The 24,412-nt window shown below is 43.6% G+C and overlaps 1 protein-coding gene and 1 long non-coding RNA gene across 2 annotated transcripts; one reads left to right on the top strand and one right to left on the bottom strand.

The window, feature by feature from the left end:
• Positions 1-1,052: 1,052 nt before the first annotated feature.
• Positions 1,053-24,231, bottom strand: LOC111267104 (uncharacterized). The gene is made up of 5 exons (XM_022845104.2): positions 21,389-24,231; positions 11,939-12,427; positions 7,275-10,059; positions 6,703-7,085; positions 1,053-6,309 (listed from the first exon to the last, which is right to left on the bottom strand). The coding sequence occupies exons 1-5, from the start codon at positions 22,590-22,592 to the stop codon at positions 5,747-5,749; spliced, it is 5,424 nt and encodes a 1,807-aa protein (XP_022700839.1). The 5' UTR covers positions 22,593-24,231; the 3' UTR covers positions 1,053-5,746.
• On the top strand, positions 13,522-17,543 carry LOC147752585 (uncharacterized). The gene is made up of 3 exons (XR_015313659.1): positions 13,522-13,967; positions 15,895-16,040; positions 16,349-17,543. It is a non-coding gene; the product is annotated as an uncharacterized LOC147752585 (long non-coding RNA).
• Positions 24,232-24,412: the final 181 nt, after the last annotated feature.

Below are 24,412 nucleotides of genomic sequence, written 5' to 3'. Positions count from 1 at the left end.
TTTTTATCGGTCTGCAAAACCGTATGAATTACATCACAAAGCTATATATACATGGTTTAAAATAAGTGCGCGCCATGTTTTACCTATACAAGGATAATAAGCCAAATATTTAACACGAAAGCTAACAGAAGTAAGCGTACTTTGTTAGAAAATCTTAATTGAAAGGTTCTATGTAAGTCTAAGTAAAGTTGAGTAAGATATTAACCAATCAAAAGGAAAATAGTTTAATTATCTATAAAAATCAGCATGTAATGATTTGTTTTCACGCATCTTGTATTATCGTCAACTTATAGATTCATGCACGTTAGCTTTTCTTTAAAAAAAACAGCACAACTTCTGCAGAAATATGCCGTACTGTAAAGACCGACTTGGACAAGCGTAGCTATGCACCAAACGATATTACCTATCTGTGACGAAAGGTAGAACGGTGACGTGACCTAATCAGTGCTATATTTTATCTAATAGTTATACAAATTATATTTGTGGAGAAAATCAGTATTTCGAAATTAGGAGAGGTTGGTTATAGGAAAAACGATAGCAAAGTAATTCCTTTGTTGCAGCAAAGCGGAACAAAGTTACCGCTAAGTAGAAGTAACTTGATTTCTCAAACATGATGTTTAAAGATAAAACAACTGGTCTTATAGCTTAGACACCATGGACCAAAATGCTCAAATGTCGAAAAAGGGGCCACCTATTAAAAACTCAATAAGTTCGTTTTAATCTTTTGTTTCTGCTAACTAATATTGTTTTTTACATTCATTCAAGCATATGTCAAGCTAGGGCACTGTCGAAAGTAGCCTCTGCTGCATGTATGCATTACGCCTACAATAAAAGCCACTAGTGCTAAAAGCACAACAAATTGTACGGCTTGTTGTGCTTTTAGAAAGCGTTATGGGTTTCTTTTATCAACTAGTTCCATTACTGAAACAACTGCTTGTTTGTTCAACCCAGATGGAAACATGTGCTGTTCAGAGGACTATTTATTAGCAGCTAAAAAAAATGTTCAGTGTTTATTTAATAGTTACTATTCTGAAAAATAACATCAACAGATGTCGGCAATAACGTTCTTATTTTTTATTTGTTATTATTGTTTATTTCCAGAATGCTGTTGCAGCAGGAAGGTATGTTCAGTTTTTCATTTTTATTAAGGTTTATTGCACCACGTATGTACAGAGATAATGTTATTGGCCATTTTTACACTCAATATGTTGTATATACACCGAAACGCTCGCAGGCAACATTTTTTTATCCAATAGTAATTTAATTCTCTAAAAAGAAAATAGTGTCGACATCATGGCAGAAGGGCTCTTGATGCTGGCATCCGACTTAGACAACCTGAGACAGCCAAAAGCTGTATGGGGCCAAAAGGCTAGAAATGGGAATCTGACGTGACGTTTGCAAGTGGGGCTAGGTTTTCTGTCCTTAAAAGGAATCGAAGACATTGTTTGCTAAATGATGCTTGCATTGTTTTTTCTTTGATTAAATAGATCAATACGTCACAATATAAAGATTTGTAATTAGGTCTGAAGACATCACTGGTTTTAAGACTTGTCAAGCGCCTTAAAAGGCTGTGTTCTTAAATTGTCATTTGGTGCACATATCGGGCATAGTATTTTTAGAAGTATCAATAAAAACAAGAAGAAAAAACACTTTGAATTTAGTTATTAGAAATATTTCGGCAGAGGTAAGCTCATCTGCCTACTATTTATCAAAGGAGATGCGTGAAATTCAACGATAGAAAAAGTAGCCTGACAATTGGTCAAATCTCAGACACTTCGGTGATGCTTCAGGCAAGTCAGGCGACATACTGCCACCTTTAGATAACTCATTTAAAAGTACTACATTTAGTTTTCGACAATGAAGGCATATTCGAAACGTTTCCAATACTCCCATTTCTCATCTTCCCTCAGCGCCGGTACTGCCGTATCTGGCCGCACTTCAAATTTGCCCCAAAAAAGAGTTTTGCCTTTAACCACATTCATTCTTGATCTGCACGTCGGCCAGTTCGCATTTTCTAGCACATCCGCTGTATTTACTGGGCACGTCGCTGTGCCTTACTGTTGAATTCATACATGCTACAATCGTTTTATTACTATTAGAATCATTATTGACCTAATCGTTGGGTGCCCCTGCCATTCAGCTTTTATAGCCTTCCATCGCTCTATGATAATAATAATACGATCGCGATCATTGAGTTGCTTGCTCATGTATAGTACATACGATGCATAAATAAAGAGGAAACATATGAACATCAAGAATATGTACAATTGTATGCATGGTAGTTGTGGGTCGGTCTCTTGTTTTATGCCACCCCATTTTACCCTTTTTATCGCCCCCCTTTTTCTCTTATTTTTCATCGTTTATCATTATTGTATTGTATTCTATCTAACCTCAGCCTGAACACGCATTCTGTAATGACGGTGATCTCCTCCTTAATTCGTGATATCATCATTCTTTTCACTCGTGTGTTACTTCTTCAAAAAGAGACAATACGCTCGAACAAGGCCGGAAGACATTCTCCGAGTCTAACGGATTATGATTTTCCCCTACGTATTTCGTATCATTTCCCTCCTGCGTTCTCCCTGCTTGTTGCTTCATTTCCTTGTCGTCTAGATGCATCTAACCCATATGATCAGCATAGTCCACAAGAATTGGCATGTCATTGGCAAAAAGCTATATATATATATATATATATATATATATATATTTGTGTGTGTGAAAAGGGTAGCCCATAACCACGCTTACTTTCAACCAAGCTTCCCACGCTCATTGTCACTCCATCGGCTGTTCCCATTTGACTTCAGTAACCTTTAGACTAAGACAATATTATCGGCATAATATTTCAATATTTTATTCTACTACTGCTACTACTAGTAATTATCTTAAATAGTTAAACAACTTAAAACGGTGCCTATACGTGATCAAAAACATAAGCAAGCGATATCAAACAATTAAATTGGTACTTCCTGCACCCACTGTAATCCTTAATGGTTCAAGCGTATGTCAAAATGTTCGCCGTACCGGCCAATAGTTAATTACTAATTACATCAATTATCCAAACACCACATACCCATAAAAATGTCCCCATTATCTCTGGCGTATGATGATTTCTGCATGTTTTGCTCGTATCTGTATCTAGTTAACATCATTCAATATTAATCTGGCCCCCAGAAGGTGTTTCGTTTTTATGTTTATGTGTGAATTTATTGTGTGTAAATTCGACGCCGGCATCTCACCACATGTCGTCACATTACATCACATCACATTAATATAGTTATGTAGATGTTATCCTATTATATAATACATATTTATGGATTGACGTTCTGTGATATACATTGTCAACGGCATCTTAGTCCATTCGACGCGCGTCGCTCTGTGTATCAACAATAACGCCAGCTCACTACTGCTATAAGCGCTATGACGCACTTTGATTTACCTATGAACTACATTTATTCGGATGTTCGTATTTATAGATTTTGCGAGTCATTCCTCTGTTGTCGGTTGCCTCATCTAACCATCAGTTACTGATTTATCGATGAATCCGAACTGAAAGAAAAGAAAATCATCCTTGTCTCTGCTAAGCTAATTGTCATCCGCTTAGATCGGGCAAACTTCACTAGTATCTAGCCGCGTTTATTGAACGATTAGCTCTCTGGTTTGTAGCGTTCGAGCCTTCCCTATCCCTCATATGATATTCACTCATTGTTCTGTTGCTTTGCATACCTTCGCATTTCTGGTTCCTTATTTGTGTGAAATTTCTTCTACGTGTTGCTACTCAGACGGAGATCGCTCCGTCACGCTATGCGATAAGATGTCTGCTAAATTATTAATTATCGTCGTATACATAGAATACAAGTTGCTCCTGTTTTCGCCTAATACAGTGAGCTCTATTTCGACTCTTTACAAGACCCAGCCATCTTGGTTGATTGCTTGTCACACCGCTATACGCACTCTTTCCCGCTCTCTTCCTTTATATATATATATATATATATATATATATATATATATATATATGTACTTGTCTTAGAATAAATAGCTCCCATTTCGTTTTCGTAGCTCCTCGTTAGAGTTGCCGTCACTTTCACAATTACTATATTGTTGTCATATATCATGGCTTACAGTAATTATCATAGCACTAATAATGTTATTGTTATAATTCTTACTTTTCTTGAATTCGTGTCATATCTGTATCAAACACAAAAAAGGAACGTAACTTTAATGGCCCTTAGGCGGCGGGGCCTGACTAACAGGGCCAAGCTGCCAGTAGGACTTATTATTCGAAAACGGAAGAAGGATTTGAGCACAGGTTCTTCGAAATAATCTCCCGCCGCCACCTGACCATTTATCTAATTCCCTCGTCGTTGTTGCATTTTTGTTTCTCTACATTTTGCCCGTTCCTAATCGATGACGAGGAGATCATCAAAACATATCAACTTGTGAAACTGAAGTCTAAACGGGTGAGATTTATGGCCGGCCGGTAATTCAGCACATCGTCCCTCATTATCCTCTTTGAAAACCCAATCGCAAATACACATATACAGACACACGTGCGCTTACATAAAACTTCTTACAAGAAAAAAATGTCTGTCCCTCAAGACGGCCTCTCTCCCTTCTCCAATATCTCCTTCTCTAGTATTTATAAAGAACTGGCCTTTGCCTTTCCTGTACACTTGATCATAGTCATTACGGGTCGATCCGTCGATAGAGGTAACTGGGTTCAGATGCATACACATGAGTTACTCGAACTGTACACTGTACTGTCATCACTATTATAACTATCATTACCACGATGCTACGTATATACACTGTCCTCATCGGCTGCCTTGTAATTTTTCACCAGTTGTTCTTACTCCCTAGCTATATGGATGTATCTATTGTATCTGTATGTATATACTCGGAAACAGTTCCGCGGAATCAGTTGCATCGTAAAACACTGCTAGAAAAAGCGAGGCAACCGATCAATCGATTCTTCAGAGATGACCAGAGCGGAGAAATAGGCAATCCGTTCCCGACACAATAAACATCCCTATGCACTAAATGTTCAGTAGCTAACCCTAGTGGCTAAATTAAAATCTAACTTGCTAGCTAACTATATTTGAATATGCTCATAATAAAACTGCTAGAACTACGCAAAGTTCGACGCCCTTCATTCTCGGCTCGACGTATTGTAATATCATCACATCGCCGTACCATCCGTCGGCCATAGTAAACAACGCTATCATGCTAGAAGCCTTTAGGGCACACCACTGGGCTAACGAGTGTCCGTATCGTCATTATTACCACAATTAACCAAAAGTTCGAGGGTTTTTTTCTTTTTCTCCGTTCATCCGACGGCTTCGGCTCGATCGAAGGAATAGGATAGTGCTCCCCTATCTTTTCAAAACTCACACAAGTAGATGTGTCACAATCGCGCATGAAACGCAACCGTATGCCATTTCCTAGTTAGTCTCATTATGATCATTTTTTCGCGTATCGCCATCACATACTGCTTTCACAGGGTGACAATAATCAGTAGCAGCAGATCCTATTCGCCCCGTCACAACGTTGGCGGTAAATATTGTCCGAATTTCCACTATTCCTTCCTTCTATTCCTTCCCCGCCCTTTTTTGTATGACTGATTATTAAACACACGCGGAGAGAAAACTAATGTCTCAACTTAGTTACGTATTCAACCAGTCACCTTTTGACGACTTTCCTCTCTAGGTAATTATGTATTTGATTTTCTCCCCCTCGGAATAATATAGGCTTATATATGCCGCTTTCGCGGGTGTTTACTATATGACATTGGTTTGCCCCCCGACGATAAACTGAACTTCTTAAGCACGATTTTGGTTTCGGAGACCATCTTCATTTTCCATTCGTCATGAGGGTCAGTGGAGTTCGAACCAGATACCTGTGAGGCCGATCCTCCCGCTGCCGATGATGAGCTTGAACTTTGCGGTGGCTGAGTCGGTGGCTGGTGATGATACGAAGATTGCTGCTGCTGCTGTTGCTCTTGGTATCCTACTCCTCCTCCTCCCGAACCTCCTCCAGTTCCTTGTTGATAATGTTGCTGTTGGTAGCCGTGCTGTTGATTATGACCGTACGACGGCTGCTGATAGCTACTTGTCGCAGCATGCTGCTGCTGTTCGTGGAATTGTTGGTAATGAAAGGGGTGGGCGGGTTGTTGTGGTTGCTGTTGCTGTTGGGTGAACTGTGAGAAAGAAAGTGGAGCCGACGAAGCGTGGGAATTGCGTGAATTCCTTTTTCGGATAGTTGGCGTCAGTGAAGCTTCGTCCTCATCGTTCCAGTCATATGGATCACCTTTCGCTGTAATTGAAACAACAAATGCGTGTGCCAGGACATAGTAAGAACCATACACGCAGTAGAAATATGTGTCTTCTCGCACACTATAAACGTTGTACCATCTGTATCAAGCGGCTCGCAACACTTAGTAAATTTTCAAAACACGAGCGTATATTTTCGTAGAATTCAAGTCAGAAAAGTAGAGAATTTATTCTTGTTTGGGGCACATTTGATTTTTTTTTAAAAACCATGGGTTTACTTTGAGAATTAGGTTATACAGGTCTTCGCGCGACAAGTACAACATCATAGACCGATTAGCTATAGAAAATCAACTCACGATACCTTCCGGCACATATGCATGATACAATCGAAGAAGCACGTATCTAGTTCATGTTTCTTTCGGTGCCTGTTACTCACGTGCTGCGTGGCTGTTATTTTGACTGGGGCTGAACATCGAGTGATGTCCTCCGTGCTGACTGCCGTAACCAGCCGGCCCTACTCCACCTGCCCCCTGTGTTTTGTTTCTACCTGCAGGGGTAAACTGCAGCTTGATACCGCCATACCGACCGCGTTTTGCTTTTCGCTGAGCCGTCCAACGATTGTGGGATCCACTGTCTCCGGACTGTTGGTGCTGCACTTGTTGTTGCTGTTGCTGCAGTTGGTGTTGATGGTGTTGGTGATGCTGTTGATGATGATGCTGCTGCTGCTGGTGGTGCTGCGCAATTGCATGCACGTATGACTTTTTATCGAGCGCCGCAAAGTCCGTTGAGTCTTTACTCGTTTCATTATGGTATCCGAAACTGAAATTTCATTTGAAAATTCATAACAAAGAAAGTATTTTTAACATACGTATATAGGCTTATTTGATTATTATATTGAAAATGCGCGTTGAAGCTTTCTATGGAACTTCCTATCTAAAAAAATCTAAGTGAGTGAGAAAAGAAGATTTTAGAATTACATAATTAAATTTAATCAACCCCCATACACACCTCGTTATTGAAGTCTGCTGCTGTCCAGTTGTTGTGTTGCCGTGTACGCCGGAGTGTTGCGGCGTGTTAGCGTTGCTGGACGCGAGCGAATTCGAGTCCTGCGAGCTGAGAACGTCGTTTGATTCCTGACTTAAAACGCCACCAGGCATCAGGCCACCACCGCTCATCAGACCACCACCCATCCCCATGCCACCGGACATTCCGTGTTGTTGTTGTTGCTGTTGCCCATAACCCTGGTAACCTCGGCCTTTGAGGTACTTGGACGGAAGCTCCTTCTCGTACGGGGCTGGCACAGGCGCTGCGTTGTCGTTAGCCATATGGCCGGACATGTGGTGGTGAGTCCCCATCTGCTGCTGCTGCTGATGCGGCCCTGTCTGACCCATGCCCTGGTCCATGGCCGTCATGACCATCCCCTGAGCGTGGCCATCCTTAGCGTTGTCGCTTGAGATGGCCTCAAACTGGGGAAGGCCTGTCGACTGCCAGTCGCCCTTGTCTGCCGCCATGTGTTGCAGGCTAGGCAATACTTGCTGCTGCTGCTGATGTTGATGCCAAGGACTCGCCATCTGCGAATCGACAGGCGCGCCTGCCAGGGGGTCGTCCTGGAAGTCGTACTTGTCCATGGCGTTGGGTTGACCCTGCGACGCTGATTGCTGGTCCATAGGGGCTACATTGGCCGGTTGTTGCTGCTGCAGCATCTGTCCCATTGAGCTGGTTGCTGCTGCGTTGGGCTGCTGTTGCTGCTGCGGCGCCCGACCATGCAGGCCCGCCGGGCTCTGCATGTGCTCTCCTTGGTTATTGTTATTATGTGGGGTTAACGGTGTGTGGGGAGTCATCGGTGTGTGTGGAGTGTGCGGGGTAGGTGGCTGATGTAGCATTGGCTGCGGGGTGAGTGGTCCGTGCCGCTGGGGCGTATGCTGAGGAGTAAGTCCGTTCTCGCTCATTGGCACCGAAGGTGGGTTAGTCGTTGGTACGGACGGGGGGTTATTTTGCATCTGACCCGGTGGCGGGACGGACCGGGGTCCACCTTCGTAGTACGGGGTCGTATGTCCCTGCTGCTGAGGGGTGTGGCCTTGTTGAGGCGTGTGGCTTTGTTGAGGTGTATGATGTCCCTGCTGCTGAGGCGTATGGTGTCCCTGCTGCTGAGGCGTATGATGTCCCTGTTGCTGAGGCGTATGATGTCCCTGTTGCTGAGGGGTATGGTGCCCTTGTTGCTGAGGCGTATGATGTCCTTGTTGAGGTGTATGATGGCCCTGTTGAGGTGTATGATGGCCCTGTTGAGGTGTATGATGGCCCTGTTGAGGTGTGTGAGTCTGCTGCGTTGGCCCCTGCTGTTGCTGGCTCAACTGCCCACCCTGTTGGCCATCGAAGGGCGAAACCACATCGGGAAAAGCATTCTGCGCCTGTTGGGGACCTGAGATCTCGGGAGTAAACGTCTGCGGGAAGTCTTGCGCTTGCTGCTGTTGGTTGTTACTGGGTGGGCCTTGTGGTGACGCGTCTACAACTCGTGTGTTATTCGCCGTGCTAACCGCAGAAAGATTATCGACTGATCCGGGTTGATCAATTAATTTGTGCAACTCGGATAAACCCTGATTAATCATCTCAAGCTGTTTATCCGAGAATCCTTTGGAATCATGTTGGCTAGCGTCATCTTGTCCGGGGGTCTTCTTGGATACTAAGTTCGCTTCAGGTAGCTCATCTTTAGGCATTGGACTACTGTACTGTGATTTTTGTAAGGGACTATCATAATCTTGCGTTTGATGAGGCTGTACTGAAGAGGCGGCTCGATTCGTCCGTTGCTGCTGCGGCGTAGTTTGTTGATGACTTTCCTGTGGGCTCGGAGTGGCACTTTGCGACCCTGCCGTGTCGTAGTCTTTGTCTTTGGGCGACGGATCTGCATTCACAACGCGATCAGGGAGGTCAGGTAGTTCGGACCTTGATGGAGCCGGGGCCACGGAATTGTTACCCTGGTTGCTTAATTGGCCCTGGCCCTGATGGTGGATTTGCTGACTGTGACTATGTCGTTCTTTATTCTTTTGTGTCGTTTGTTGTTGTTGTTGCTGCTGGTAGTGCGCTCCAGTTGAATGATGATGACCCCCCGTTGGCGCAGTGGTCGCCTGATTGTATATCTGTTGCGCCCGTTTTCGATCCTCCTCAACGTTCGTCATTACCTGCAGAAAGCTCTGCAAGTTTAGCTGCGCAAAATCCTGATCGCCAGTGCCGCCCAATGCCGCAAACAAATCAAGTACATTGGGTTGCGCAGCCGTGTTTTGGTCCTGTCCCAAAGCATTCCACATATCAAGTGCTTGCGTGCTGCTCGCCTGTCCCCCAGTAGCGGTATGATGACCTCCGTGATGACCGGAATGGCCGACACCAAGTTGGTCTTGTAATTTCGGTAGCCAATCATCGAGTATCTTCTCATTGTGAGCCGCTTGTGCGGCTTGCGATAAATTGTAGGCAGCCGCATGCGGATGATGGGCAGCTAACATGGCATGGTGTGAAATTGGTGTTGTGGGTAGATGAGCTGACAAATCTCGCATCATAGCTGCCGCTAAACTATGATGTGGAGGTGCCGTGCGTGAAAAATCTAAGGGCACCCCTGAGGTTGCAGCGGTTGCTGCAGCAATCAGCTGTTCAGTACTATTAAGTAGATCTAACCCTTGAAACGGGTTGGCAGATTGGGAAGCGCCAGGTCCCGCGCCGCCAACACCCCGATGGCCGACGCCAGCTGAGGCTCCCCCTTCTAAACCTTCGATGCTTTCGGGTACACCTCCCTTTAGGGCAACGCCTACAAAGAGAAGTCCACATTTGACCATGTATGTTAGTTTCGCCTACGTTAGTCTTGACATGTAGCTGATGACTGAATGAAGAAAAGGACACAGCACATACATATATAGTTAACACACTATATCACAGTAGTTTTCTATTTTTTATTTGACCTGCACAAGACCGGCCAACTATTGTTTGCCTTTGCAAAACTACCTAATCACTAACGTCCGTAAACCGAACAAGTGAACCCTTCTATAAGAGCCATAAAGTTTCGCTTCATTCATGTCCGTCACTTGAAGCTCGCTGTCCAACTCTGAATTTACGTGCGTGTGGCTGCCAGACAACCATTTTATTTACTAAAATATATTAGAATGCAAATTCAGTTAATTACTCATATCCCATAGGTGTGCGTATCTATGGTTGAGATTTACGCTGAACGAGGGTATATTTTGGCTGTGTGCAGTTGTGGGCACTTCGGAGGAAAGTTCCGCAAAACGTGGTATTCGGACGAATAAGGTGAAGGTAAAGTAAAGCGCACCGAAGCGCCTTCTCCGGCTTGGAGAGATCAGATCTTTCAGTATGCGTATAGTGTTTTACGAGTTCAATTCTCCTGTAAGAGCGGACCTTAATGAAGCTGACTAATCGCTATCCACACTGTACACTCAGAAAGTGCTTGATTCAAAAAATGTGTATTCAGCAGTGTTGTGTAGATAGCACTATCGAGTAGTATTGCGAGGCAAATTCTGCAATTTCCATGACACTGCAAAATTACATTTGCAGTATCATGGAGAGAATATGTAAAAACCGTATTTTAACGTCGAGGCATGAGAAGGATACGAAGGGGTCTTGTCCGTGCAAGTTTTCGATGCCAATCTTCCTCTGCAGAGGACCTGACCGATCCGCAGGATTTACTGAATCAAATGAATGTGATGATGATGGTAATTCCCACTGCAATAATAAATTTTTTATATAACCACAATCGCTAAACATCTTGTGGTGAATGGTATTTTGCTTATATAGTTAGTATAAAGGTCGTAAATTATCGTAAGATCGAATGCGTCCGCAAGCTATTTTTTTGCTCTCACAATAGCACCTCAAAAGAAATATAGAAGCAAAACAGCTATAGTAATCATCTGAAGTTTCCGATACACCTAGTACGGCTAGACGTTAACTAGCTCACACTAAAGAAGATACGGGCACAATCTTATACAATTATCTCCTTATTACGTGTGGATACCTTGGAGCTACTAAATAATGATAACATTGTTTTCCACTATACTGATAACACCAAAGATGTTCTCAACGTTCATGAACTACTCATCGTATAAATCAAATGACAAGGTGCTTCAAATGGTAAATCTCGTTCAAATGTCTAATGCTGTATAGAGTTATCTGTGTTAGTGTGAATAACCAACCAAGTTCGTCTACTGGCAGACTTCATGGAGATTTACCTTGCAATGAAAAGGTATTACATCGTTAGTCTTGCAATTATCATTTTAAAAGTGCTTTTACCACACTTACCTATATTTACCCCCCCCCCCCCAACATGAATAGAATAATATGTCTTTGCGCAATAAATTTAGATTTTTCCGCTTTTATTTGTTTTGACATCTGCGAATCGCACTATTGCAAATATTATGTGCCATGTCTAAGTGATTAGTCGCAACGCACATCTTTTATTTTCACATCTACAATTTTACATGCCGATTCTTAATTACTTAGTAGTTAAAAGGTTAGACATATATTCTAGAGGGAAGCGAAATACAAGCTAGCGCGTGTCGAAGCACGAAATGACGATAGCGGTGTTTGATCATCATCTCTATCAACAGCGAAGAAATAAATTAACGAAGTCGAACAGGAAAATGAGTTTAGACGTTAAATCAAGATGAACAACCAACCTGAATTTGAAACATGGTGACCTCCATGGCCGGAATCGAAGTGTCCCGCGGATGCAGGTGCCTGGCGGCCAAGGAGCGCCGCATGTGCCCCAACACCACCGACAGCACCCCCTGCCGGCTGACCAGAACTTGCAGCGTTCCGGTACGCCTGGTTGAGCATATGCTGGCGCATGTTGAGCGCGTAAGCGCTCGCTGGGTGCATGTCGCCGTTGCCACTGCCCACGACGCTGCTGTTTACTGCCGATAACGAAGTAAGTCCGTTTGTTCCCGAGCCTGCGGCAGCAGAGCGGCTGTTGTTGTTGTTTGAAACCGCAGCGGACGTACTGCCAACAACACTGTAATTGTTACTGTTTCGCCCACCTAATGGTGTCGTTGAGGGCTTTTGCGAGGGCTGCTGATGACGTTGCTGTTGTCGAGCTTCAGGGAGAGCTGGCAGGGCAAGAGACGACTCTAGCCCCACCAAAGGAAGTAATGCTTCAGTGCTTTTGCCTTTAACGAAAACAAAAAGAACAAGTAAGCAACGCAAAAACACGTACGATCGTCAATTATCACATACTATATACCTTTTATAAAATCTTTTCCAGACAGAAAGAATCTGTTTAAGATCAAGCAAAGCAGTACCTATAGAAATCTTATATCATACGCATCTGTAAAACCATTGCCGTATGTCGAGCGAGTATAACCTTCCATGTTGCTATGATCCATCAGTATATGTACAGGGGTAGTTTTTCTCGCGTTCTTGGATTTATTTTACATACAACTTATATGTGGATGTTGGTGCAAATAACGTTCCGCGCATATATCCAACTGTATACTTTCAAGGGCTTTTATAGTTTTCAAAAGTATAATGCATTAGAAAAGGCTCGAAAGGGCGAACATTTGTCTATATAGCTAATACCTTTGACATTTTTGATTAATAAGCAAAAGTGACATATGCGCAAATTACGGCGTATACTTCTAGTCTCGGTGAATGCATATACTTGCCAAAAATGTTCTAGTCCTGGTCAACGAAATAAAAAAGTACATGCAATGCCACGGCCCCATTGATCGATACAGCATACATAACCAGATCTATATTGGCAGAAAAGTGTCATCTCTCACATTGGGCCTGACTCAATTTAGTAACCTGGAATCGGAGTCCGACCAAATCCTTTTTATTCTATGTGTTCACGTGAAGGTCATTTCGCTCCCGCGGATCCGGTCATACCAATGATGTTCTATTACGGTAAGCAAAGATTACGCACGTAAAAGATACACATTGATAGACACATAGGTATTGGGAAGAGGCTAAACAAACATGGATAACACGAGCATGCCGGCCATCTCCTTCACCTAGAGGTTATAGACGTTTGAAGTACGTGGCCTTGCTTTACGATAGTGGTATCATCAGTTTTATTATGATGAACACAAGGTCCACGCAGTCGATGCCTATGGTAAACAGCAATCCCTTGTTGTTGTTAGGTAGATCGAAGTAACAACTTGCAGCTTTTGTAGCCGCCTATTTCTTACCACTGCGGTTCCTGGTTCTGCTATTCAGATCGCATTGTCAGTGCTGCTTAACGTCTTGGCGATCCCCATGTGTCGGCCTGCTGCTAGCGTGTACACATATTGATACATACAGCAGCACCAGCAGTAGCAGCGGCAAGTCGTCGTTTTCTCGCCGAACAAGGCCCCAGCAGGACTGCGAGTTTTTTTGGCTACCTGGTTGTTGTTGTAAAGGCTGATACAGCTTTGCAGCAGGGGCGGCGTCCTGCCATGTTGTGCCTTCTTGATCGCCGCGTAGCCGGAATTATTTAGCGAGTGCAAGCATCGTCAACAGCGGAGAAAGCAGCAGACACGCTATTGTTGCTGTTACTAGTGGGGGTGGTGATCGGACCAAAAGCAAACGATTCAGCAGACGAAGCTGGGCTGAACCAAGGACCGTCGGAGTCTCATTAGTTAGCAAGGCCAACCGCCCACCACCATGAACGGTGCCGCCGCCGTCTCAGCCGCAAGTACAACAGGAACAGCAGCAGGACCATCAGAAATGGTAATAGTAACGTGTAACAGCCGCGTCAATTGAAATTCATAACAGTAGTCATATGCTGGACCGTGCCAGCAGAACTGACACCATCTGGGTAGCACCCACAATAGTCGGCTCATTTTCTATAACACTAGGTTCTTCGCCGCTATTTTGCTTCTTGCGCAGTTCATCGTCTGGCAATGGACACGAAACTGAAAAAACGGGCGGGTAAGCGTGCGGATAGAAACGTGCAATATGCCGCCATTCCATGTTGCTGGACTGAGGCTATGGCTGTAGCAAAAAATTCCAGCTTGAGCATGCTGCGCCTTTTGCTTTTTGGCACTCGCCTGCATCCACCATCGCAGCCAATAAGAAATATTTCGAGTTTTACGTCTGGTACCGCTGTTAGGCGTTGCATTAGACGGCTGGCTCGAGCACGAAACGAAGTATGTCTATGCCCGGATTCGAACCTAGACCTAGTTTAGCAGGCAAACATGCTGCACACTGTCATCACAGGGACCTATTACCGTAGCTTATACCACTGCTGTTACTGCTACTGTCGCCGGCTTATGTGTCAGCAAATCGGCTGAGACAGCTCGGCACTAAGCGACTGTCTGTGCCCTGGCCTCTTCCGCTGGCAGAGCAGGCACCACTTGTACATAGTACAGAAGCACACACGCAAACCTATAGCATAATGCATTTGGGAGTCTCACAACTCTTCCTTAATTGTTCCATTTTACCACCACCATAGTGACTTCTCCTTCCACAGACCTCTCTGTTCCATTCTCATAGGCAGTCAAGCAGGCACGATTATCCAGGCTCATTTTGACACTCCGCAAGCCAGAATCGCGAGTAGTACCGTTATTGAAATTCCTTATTAGCAGTACGATGACCGCCCTAGCAGTACCTCGCTACTAGAAACAAGATAGAAACAAAGTATTGGCGGGTATCGAACACAACTGCGCTGAGCGAATGAACTGCAAATTTTTGGCGTCCAATTGCCCCACCTGGATCTGTAGGGCCTCTGTAGATGCCCCACAGCTAGCCAGGGGTACCGCTACTAGAAGTACTACAACATTGTTGCACCCGTGCATCCCCTCCCAGCTCATATTCATGATATTTCAAATACAGTCTCGTCCTTTCGGTGAACAGTTCCTTCCAGCGGTAGAGCCCATACAACAGTTGTTGTAGTAGTGCGGACAATGGGTACTATAAGAACAGTGAGCTACGACCTGGAGTGTACATTTAAAAAACCTTAAGTACGTAAGTTTGCCTTCAGACCGATGATTCTGTTATACAAACTTCTTTATCTAGCATTTAGAAAGATGTGCACAGATTCTGACGGAAAAATCGGACGCTTTCCATTCATCCGTTGACCCATTCACCTAGCTTTACTCGGCTCAGTGATTGTCAGCATTTTAAGTCTAATTACCGGTAGTTAGTTATTGGCGCTAGAGTAACTGCGATGGCTGACGTACTGCTGCTGCGGAGACTGAGCAGTCGTACCTTGGGACTCTGATTTGCATTTAATGGTGTGCAGGCACGACGAAATATATAGTTTCATCGTCGTACCTTCTCGAATTGTTACATTTCATAACAATGATCTGCTCCTATGGAGAAGAAGCATCAGAAACGGTCAGAAATCGAGAACTCGGAAAACAACTTCGGTGGTTTGTTTTTTTTAAAACATTTTCGTTTGATTGTCGTCCACTGCGGCGGTCAAACGTCAGTACGCAGTGTATAACACAACTAAGGCTAGGTTATGAACATTTGTGGGCTTACTAATAATAGGTCGCCATATAATGAGGTTGGTGCATAAGGTTCATTTCCTAACTAATAAAAAAAACACCATTTCGTACAAATTGTAATAAAAATTTCAGTTAATATTTATTCGTTATCGTTTTTTACAATTTTTTTCCACTATAAATTGTTTTGTGCTACGACAAATTTTCAGGCTTGGTGTCGGTTTTCAGTTGCCGTTATCAGCGACCTTTTGAGACCTTTTCCATTTATGGTTCCAACGAATTTGAGTTATTCTACGGAGAAGAATACAAATCTGTCTTCGCAGGTGCATGGCTTCATATTGCTTTACACAGTAAGGTTAGACACAGATCCTTGTTTACTGTGTTATTTTGTTGAGTGTCTAAGATAGTTTCGGTCTCACCAAACGAAAACCATGATTTTTTCGAATGAAAATATGAAAAAAAAAACTAATTATGGGCTACGTATAGCTAGGCGAGATGTAGAGAGTTAATGAAAAGAAATATTTAAATGCGCTCTTCACTTTGTTTATGGGCTCGTTATGTTTGACTAAATCTGGTAGCTTCATGATGCCCGACGATGATCGACTGTTCGCAGTTCATTCTCCTCCAATTCTAGTTAATGGACTGCATTCCTTTTTTTTTTAGGTTTCATCAACCTCCAACATACTTACAATGGATTCATGAAGAAAAGACAGTTTCGAATGGTATAAATGGATAAAAAAAGAACTGAAAAAAATTGCATAAATTATGTCCTATTTTATGCACCAACTGTGGGCAGACGAAGCAATGTTACACTGAAGTTCATAGAGGATGCGACAACTGTTGTACCTCATCGTTTACACCTTACACGGTGCTGCCCAAAAAAATTTTACATGTGTACATATATAAGGAGTCATATTCCACCTAATCCAGTATTAAATACGAATCTGTGTAATATCGGGAAATTCTGTTTGGCAGTTTTGATGTGAAAACGTACGCCGTAGTTTGCGCATAGAAATCGAAATACCTGATGAAATGAAAACGATTCAATTCATATTTTACTTTCAATCAAAAATACCGTTTATTAAAAAAATAACTTTGTCTAAAACAATAGCTCGTCAAAAAACGTACAACGCTCTAGGTGTACTCCTTTTTTTAAGTGTTTCAAGTTTAAGATCCAGGGTCCAATATATAATTGTTTTGATTTAGATCTGTTCGTTATATTGTGTGGGTGAAAAAATGTAGCATAATGATCACGTGCACAACTGGTTGACACTTTAGAGGACACGTAGCACACACTACGCACTCCCCTGACAACCGCTCAAGCCCATTTTAAAAATGGCATTGACAGTCCAAACATACAGAAAGAGGTTGGTGTTGCTCATTATTGCTATGTTTAATAAAATTAATTCAATATTTTCACTCATAAGCTAAATGCGTAATGGATTGCCTATTACTCTGCATACATCTAGTTGCTGTTAAAGGGACTATCTCACAAAGAAAACCTAAAAAGCTCCGTTCTAAAGTAATAATTTTATTTCATAGATACGATCAACAATGAACGCAAATGTTCGATGCACAAGGTACGGTTGCGTAAAAAAAATAATCAGGTTCTAATTAGTTTATTATCTAATACTTTATATATGATTAGGGAAAGTATATATATATATATATATATATATATACATTAATATATATTAATGTTATAATATTGCAAACATATTGTTTCCGTGTGTTAAATTATGGCTCAGTACATTTATAAATGAATTAGATGCCGTAATTAGGCTCACTCACAGAACGGTGTAGTGTACTTAGGAGAAGTACATTAGATAAATACGCATTTCGGTCCATTCCAGTACGCTCAAGTAGAAGAAGCGGGACAACCATAGAAAATCAACAGGGAACGAGCGACGTAAGTGCAACAAATTCACAATAGAAATGTCACTCATTCAAGGTCAACGAAAACTTGTCCGACGACGATGGCTTATGCGGGTGTTAGAGAAGACTATGGTATAACTTTCCTTATTTACGCAGATTGTGTAGTCCGTGTCGCTACTAGATCTTCACACAATGGCCTCTGGTCTATTTCAAGCAGAGGTTGGCCGTAGGAGAGAGTCATATATAGAGAATCGGTGTTGTTAACTTACGAATCTTCGACTTACGAATAAAGTCGATTGTGCTCAAAAATTAGCTTGTCAATAATTTCACTCCGAAAAAATGTGCCGTCAGTTACAGAGTTAATAATCTATCCGCGACCATCGCTGCTTTGGGATTGCCTGTTTGAACTGTCATCGGCTATTATATCCAGCCTTGTGAAAAACGATTTAATAACGTTTCCTTTTAACATTTGGAAGGTTTGTAGGCTAAGCGTACACTCGAGTGAGTACGTCATCATGTTTAGTATGGCTTTGTATATGTTGGCCCAAAAGTTATAAGTGGAGTATATAGACTAAGGCTACTATTCGCTAATTAGCGTCTACGAAAAGAACAGCGAATAAATAAACGTACTGGTAGGTATATCAATGTAGGTATACCGTACAAGCATTGGCTGCATTGTTGTCTACCTCTCTCTATAATGTCAGTTGCTGCAAAATATGGACATGGCAGGAAAGTCCTTAGACTTCCGCACTATTATTACAACTTGGGAGGGACGCTACGCGACTAACTGGGAACGATGATACCATAACAGCAGAAGCATGCGCCTAAAGTCCTGTGTCGGTTTCAGCCTGACCGATATCACGGCTCGTCAGCCCGCCCATGTTATTCAGTTCTGATATCCCGTAGCCGGATACAGCGGATCAGCGCATTTATATGTTTATAGTTGCATTTGCGGCTACCGAGATCCAGTATAGCCAGTAGCTTTGCCATCTGTCTCTCTTTCTTTCGATGGGTGTCAAGCCCACACTTGTTCGCGTGTTTGATTCTGCAAAATAGAGTTCGTTTGGCTCACAGACTAATCATTGCCTGGTCAGTGGTAATCAAGACCATGTGAATGCTACGACATCAACATGTAGCCGCAGCCAACACAAGAAAGCTATTCTGCCGTAATCCGAGTGTGTCCGAGTGTGATTTGTGCTGCTACGGCCGGCCAGGTTGTTACTGTAAATTAACGCACACCACACCCAAAGACTGAGCGTGTTCACTTTAAACATAGAACCACCAATTTATAGCAAGGAAATAGTACGAATCGCAGAGGTTAGCTAAGGCCACTGGAAATGTTACCAATATTTAACCTAATAAGAAAGAATGAGTGAGAGAAACGAATTTGATAAAACATATTTGTCATGCAAGTGCATGAACTTCTCTAAAAGGCATGGTAGCTGGTTGCAATGGAAATTATCACTTTTCTATTCTGGAATGCTGATCATTACTGGTAAAATTTCAACAAGATCACTCGAAGAAACAGGCAAGTTTATCTAAAAAGAAACACTAGTATTCTGCTCTATCATGGCTTTTTATCAAAGAAAAGCATCATTGTATACCAGATGAAAGGTTTCTCTTATTCCTCTTTTTGGTCCAATCTAAATGGGAAGTATTAGACTTGCCACGGTCATGCTTTAAAGGAGGAACTCATTTAATTCACGCATACAGGTGGTAAGACCTCCAATAATATTTGATATTTCAGAAAATATTTTGATAAGGTCCGAAGAATGAAATTTCCTTTAATAATTGGTCATTCATTTACAGCACAGACGACAATTTCATAAACTCGAATTCATTAGCAAACGGTTACAGAAAGGCGATTAGTGCACGATGAATATTTTCTTTTACATATAACGGCATTGAGCTATCTATGTAAGCCATAGATTCTTCGTAAACAGTATTATTTAGTTTTCCACTGCCATATGACTCGTTTCCGTTTACTCATCACTATTAGTTAACAAGTTCTAGCTGTTTTCCAAATGGCTCTCCAAAACTGCAGCATTGAATTGGATTTTAGTTAGATAAACTCCAATACATATTAAGTTCGTTATTAAAAACAGAAATGTAATTTAAATGGTGAGAATACTGTAATGCAAAACTGAACCTGTATGTCCTTTTACAAGAAGATCGACCGTAATGAAACCTGCCACGACTTTACTTTCACCAGATATGTTTTTTGACATCAGCCCAATTGTATCTTTATAAGTACTGCTCTGAAGGGCCTTCCAGATCTAGCGCCTCAATAGAACAGTCTAGAGCCAGTCGGACAGTTTCCCAAGCCTAAATTATACAGGACGACGTTGCTACACGAATTAGCGGTTGCATATTTTTTTTTATTACTGAAAAAAATCTGCAAACCTACTTCAGACACTGTTTCCAGTAGCTTCTTGTAGAATTAAACAGCTTAGATATGTTTTTCGCTCGCTATCCAATGTATGCGGTCCCCAAACGCGCTTGTGTACATTAGTGGAGACTGCTGGGCTACTTCATAGCCTTGAAGTGATCGGTACAGGTGGTCGCTGGTTCCTAAAGCCACAAACATTTACCGAAAGTCTCAACGAACAGTATACTTCGAGCATCGTATGACGGTAATGAGAAGATTGCACGGGACAAAAGGTAGGGACATCGCGACCTTAGGCCACCGCCAAAAGTTGTTATTCTTTCACATTTGTACAGAAGGAAGCTGAGAGGTCATTGAATGAGCATGAGGAAACATAGGAGACCAGCAACAGCTGCGAGAAGGCTGAAGACCATTCAGCCTTTACGAGCTTTTATCGCCAGTAAAAGCTGCAAAGTACATTATATATATATATATGTAGGAGACCACCGATTACGCGATGGTCGCAACGAACCAACTCGATACGATAAGACCGTCTCGGGGAGAAGACTAAGTTGCTGATCAACAATGAGCCTAAATACAAAAAAGCCGTTGCTGGGACTCCGGCGTCTTTCTGCGGTAACGAAGCAAGAAGTCGTAGGTCTTCGTCTTTGACACGCATCAGTGGACATGACATTGTTATCCAGCGTAGAAAAAAAAAAGTACATTAAACAAACCAATTGAACAACAGAGTAGGAGCAAAACACAAAAATACGGGCGCATACACCACGTGTACATCGGCGCTATTAAGTCTAGACGACCGCTTGACAACGAAAAGTTAGTCAAGTAAATAAGCTGGGGTATGCCGTCTGTCCTATAGAATTCTAACTGACGTAACAAATAAAGTCTCATAGTAAATTGCATACGAAAAATTAAGTTAACTATCTGTAGTTCCCATAAGTAGATATAAGAATATCAGGTAGTCTGGTTACCGATGTATAAAACTGGTTCTGTAAGAAAAAAAAACGAGTCTAATCTCATTTCTGTCGATTTCGTGATAAATACGTTCTTCAAAGCCTTTTGATGCCTCCAGCAATCTGTTTCGAGAAACAGCCAGTGAAAATAATACAAAAGGTGACCAGACAGAAAGAAAATACAGGCAAAAAATAGATTTCTACAAAAAAAACATGAATCCAAAAATTGCTTTCATGTCTAGCTATACAGGTTTTCGCGAACCTTCATTTGCTTTCCATAATATATATATAAACTTTTTCCGTACTTATAGATACACTTTTAATTGATTACTTTGTATAATTATATATCTTAAACATGGGAATAGGTTGAAATGTTTTAAACGGGGTCTGGAGTATATAGAACAATGGGAACCTCAGAGTATGTGTACATTCTTCTTAATGGTTCAAAACCTTTTACAAGCATTTAAGTATACTTTAGAATAATCAACTGACCTTGAGAAGCGATAGCTAGCTGCTGTTCAAGTTGGCCCAAACTATGTACGAGGCTAGCTGAAAGGTGATGCTCGGCAACTTGTAGATACTGTAGAGTTTCTCTATTTTGGTGCTGCTGCTGCTGTAGCGTTAACGACGGCTGCAGACTGCCCATCCACTGGGGCTGTAATTTATCGATGAGATCTCGCACGCAGCGGAACTGCTCGTCGGAGGCACCGAAGAATTTTCGGTGCTGCTCAGACTGCAGGTGTTCGTCTAGGTGATAGAAGTACGCGTTGCAACACTCACAGTACTGCTGTTTGGGAGGATTTATGGATTTTTTTACCGCTCCGGTACCCCCGCCACCACCACCACCGGTGTCGTCCTTGCGCTTCGATACTTCTTTTCCTTGTACCTTGTCGACGAGATTGTTGTTGATTTCTTCGAATCTTCGTGCACGCTCGCGCTTGACAAATTTCTGTTGGTGACCTGGGTCGTCAAATGGACTTGCCGGATACTCTGGATCAAGGTGTAGGTATGGTTCTTTGAGGGTTTTCTGTTGGGGCTTATATCTTTGTCGATGGTCTTCGACTTTGATATTCGGCTGAGCGACGGTCTTAGCCTTATTACTCGCGCTGCTACTTAGGCTAGCGCTATTGAAACCGTTCGTTAGCTGATGACTGTGGCTTATGTGATTGCTGTGAGTTTGCTGTTGATGCTGGTGTTGTTGCAGCTGCTGCACCTGCTGCTGGAGTCCGGCAACGGCGGCAAATGCAGTCAAACCCGAACTGAGACCACTGAGCTGATACTCGACCCAGCGCACAAACAGACTCACGTTCCAAAGCTTGACACGGAGCTCCTTGGCGCGTTCGAGTATGTGGCTGTGGGCGCTAGCTGCTGTCTTTGAGCCTTGACGACTAGCTGATTTGTTGAGTAACAGCTGTCCGCGCGATAGCGGAGGGGTCTGGGGACCGTTAAGCTCTTCGCGCGTTGGATCCTTGTCAGTGACAACGTGCGTGACGCGGTCACCGAGAGGCGCCGCGTCGGAGGCCACCTGTCCGCCGAGCAGCTGTACGCTCTGGCGCAGCTGACTAATCTCGAGACGAGCGCGCACCACGTGGAATTGAAGTACGCAATCGTGCAGCGGTCGCTGCTGTAGTGAGAACGAACTATGCCAGGCGATCCAATGCGCGCCGTCCCACGCCCAGCCGAACACATGGGTCATCTCGCGGCCGCCCGCCTAGCCACAACATTGGGACGCCTCGCGCCTTCGGTACTCCACACACACTCACCCCAACGACAAAACAAAGCACTAGAAAAGCAGAAGCAGCAACAGAAATACCACAACCCACACGATCGAGGTCCGTATACACCCTATGCACACTACACTGCGCTGGACTGGACAGCTATTGCTACTACAACGACTACTATAGCACCACTATCAGCTACTCTATCCCCAGTATCTCTCCTACTGCAATTGGTACACGTACCAAGTCCGACTACGATATGGTTACCGCAAGCGGTTAATACAAAGGTGATAATGATTATTACGGCCGGTCGATGATTAACCACCGCTGTGACTGCAGCTTCTGCTTCTGCGCCTGTTAATACTGTTTCTATTGATGTAGTGGTAACAGGAGGAGGTACACATCAAAGAAGAGGTGATGGACAGGACGGTAGAAAGAGCACACAATTATTCTACCCCCCAACCCTTATCTTCCTCTAGTTTGCTTTCTCTCGCGTCACTAATGGTTGGGGAGGTTGCTTCTCGACAACTACGATAACAACACGTTACGACAACTGCGTGTTCTCTCGTGACTGCTGGGGCTAGCGCCGTTGTTCCTTCGACTGGATCAGAATCAATTACTGATTTATCCAACGACGAGCTAGTAAGTAAGACAGTATAAATACCCCTACCCCTTTTTCATAGTGAGAGAGACACTCAAACGTACAGAACAGCCTACGAACGATCAAAGAAAGGGGAGGGGGTGGTGAACAGCCGTTGTTCAAGGTGGTAAATGAGAAGACAGCGAAGGCGACGGCGACGACGAGATGCGCTATGCTCAGATGCGGATACAACTCGGGTGGCGGCACCAGTAGGCTCATAAAACGGCACGACAAGCCGTAACCGTACGATAACCGTGATAATCCGCGGGTAAAAACGGGTAAATGAACACTGTGTGCCACTAGCTACAACAGATACTACAGACTACGGTTAATGGGGGACTGAGGAGACTGGGTGGAATGGATGACGGAACGGTCGAGGAGTACTCGACCCGTTTCGAGTCTGCCCACTGACGGAGCTGCAGCGACAGGCAGGTATCAGCAGTATCAGCAGCAGGGCCTGCGAGACTAGCGTCGGCCGAAGGAGCTCGGCCGCGGAGCCGGGGAAGGGGGACTGAGCCGAAACACGGTCTCCTATCCTTCTCGAGTCCGATCCCGGAGACACACACTCACACGGAACGGCGGCGGCGACGACGACGACAAGATTCGGGAGCGGTCACTTCGACGACATATGCGGTAGCCACTGCGGTCGTAACAACAACATCACAAACGAATAGCAGCATCCGTTCTAGCAACAACATCCGAGAGCTGAACGGTAAGCAACATCACAACACAAGACGGGATTCGCAGTCATTTCACTTGCAGCAGGACCAGGAGCGCTCTAGCATCCACACAGTGGTGCTTACGGCAGGAGGCACAAACACTACGATTGCCGTAGTAGCATTGATACGGAGGGTCTTTGGTAGGCGATCGACGGGCTGAGCTTGGCATTTTGCTAGAGCCCGTCTTCACATCGTATTCGGCCGTGCGAACGACGAGAACGGAGGGGCAAATCTCCGCCGACTCGGATCACGACAATTCACACTAGCACTGCATTAATATGTGTGGGGGGTTTGTGTATGTACTTACTTCACTGTCTAGGGAATACTCGTCCCCAGATTCTTGTGAGTTGTTGTTTCGATCCCTAGACTAGAGAGACGGCGGGACAGTGGCCCGAGCAGAGCGGCAGATGGCAGTGGCGGGCATTTTTCAAATAAGACT

This window comes from Varroa jacobsoni, unplaced genomic scaffold (assembly GCF_002532875.2).
Source record: "Varroa jacobsoni isolate VJ856 unplaced genomic scaffold, vjacob_1.0 scaffold_1146, whole genome shotgun sequence".
NCBI lineage: Eukaryota > Metazoa > Arthropoda > Arachnida > Mesostigmata > Varroidae > Varroa > Varroa jacobsoni.
The sequence above is the reverse complement of the archived record's forward strand: the minus strand, read 5'-3'. Positions and strand labels throughout refer to the sequence as shown.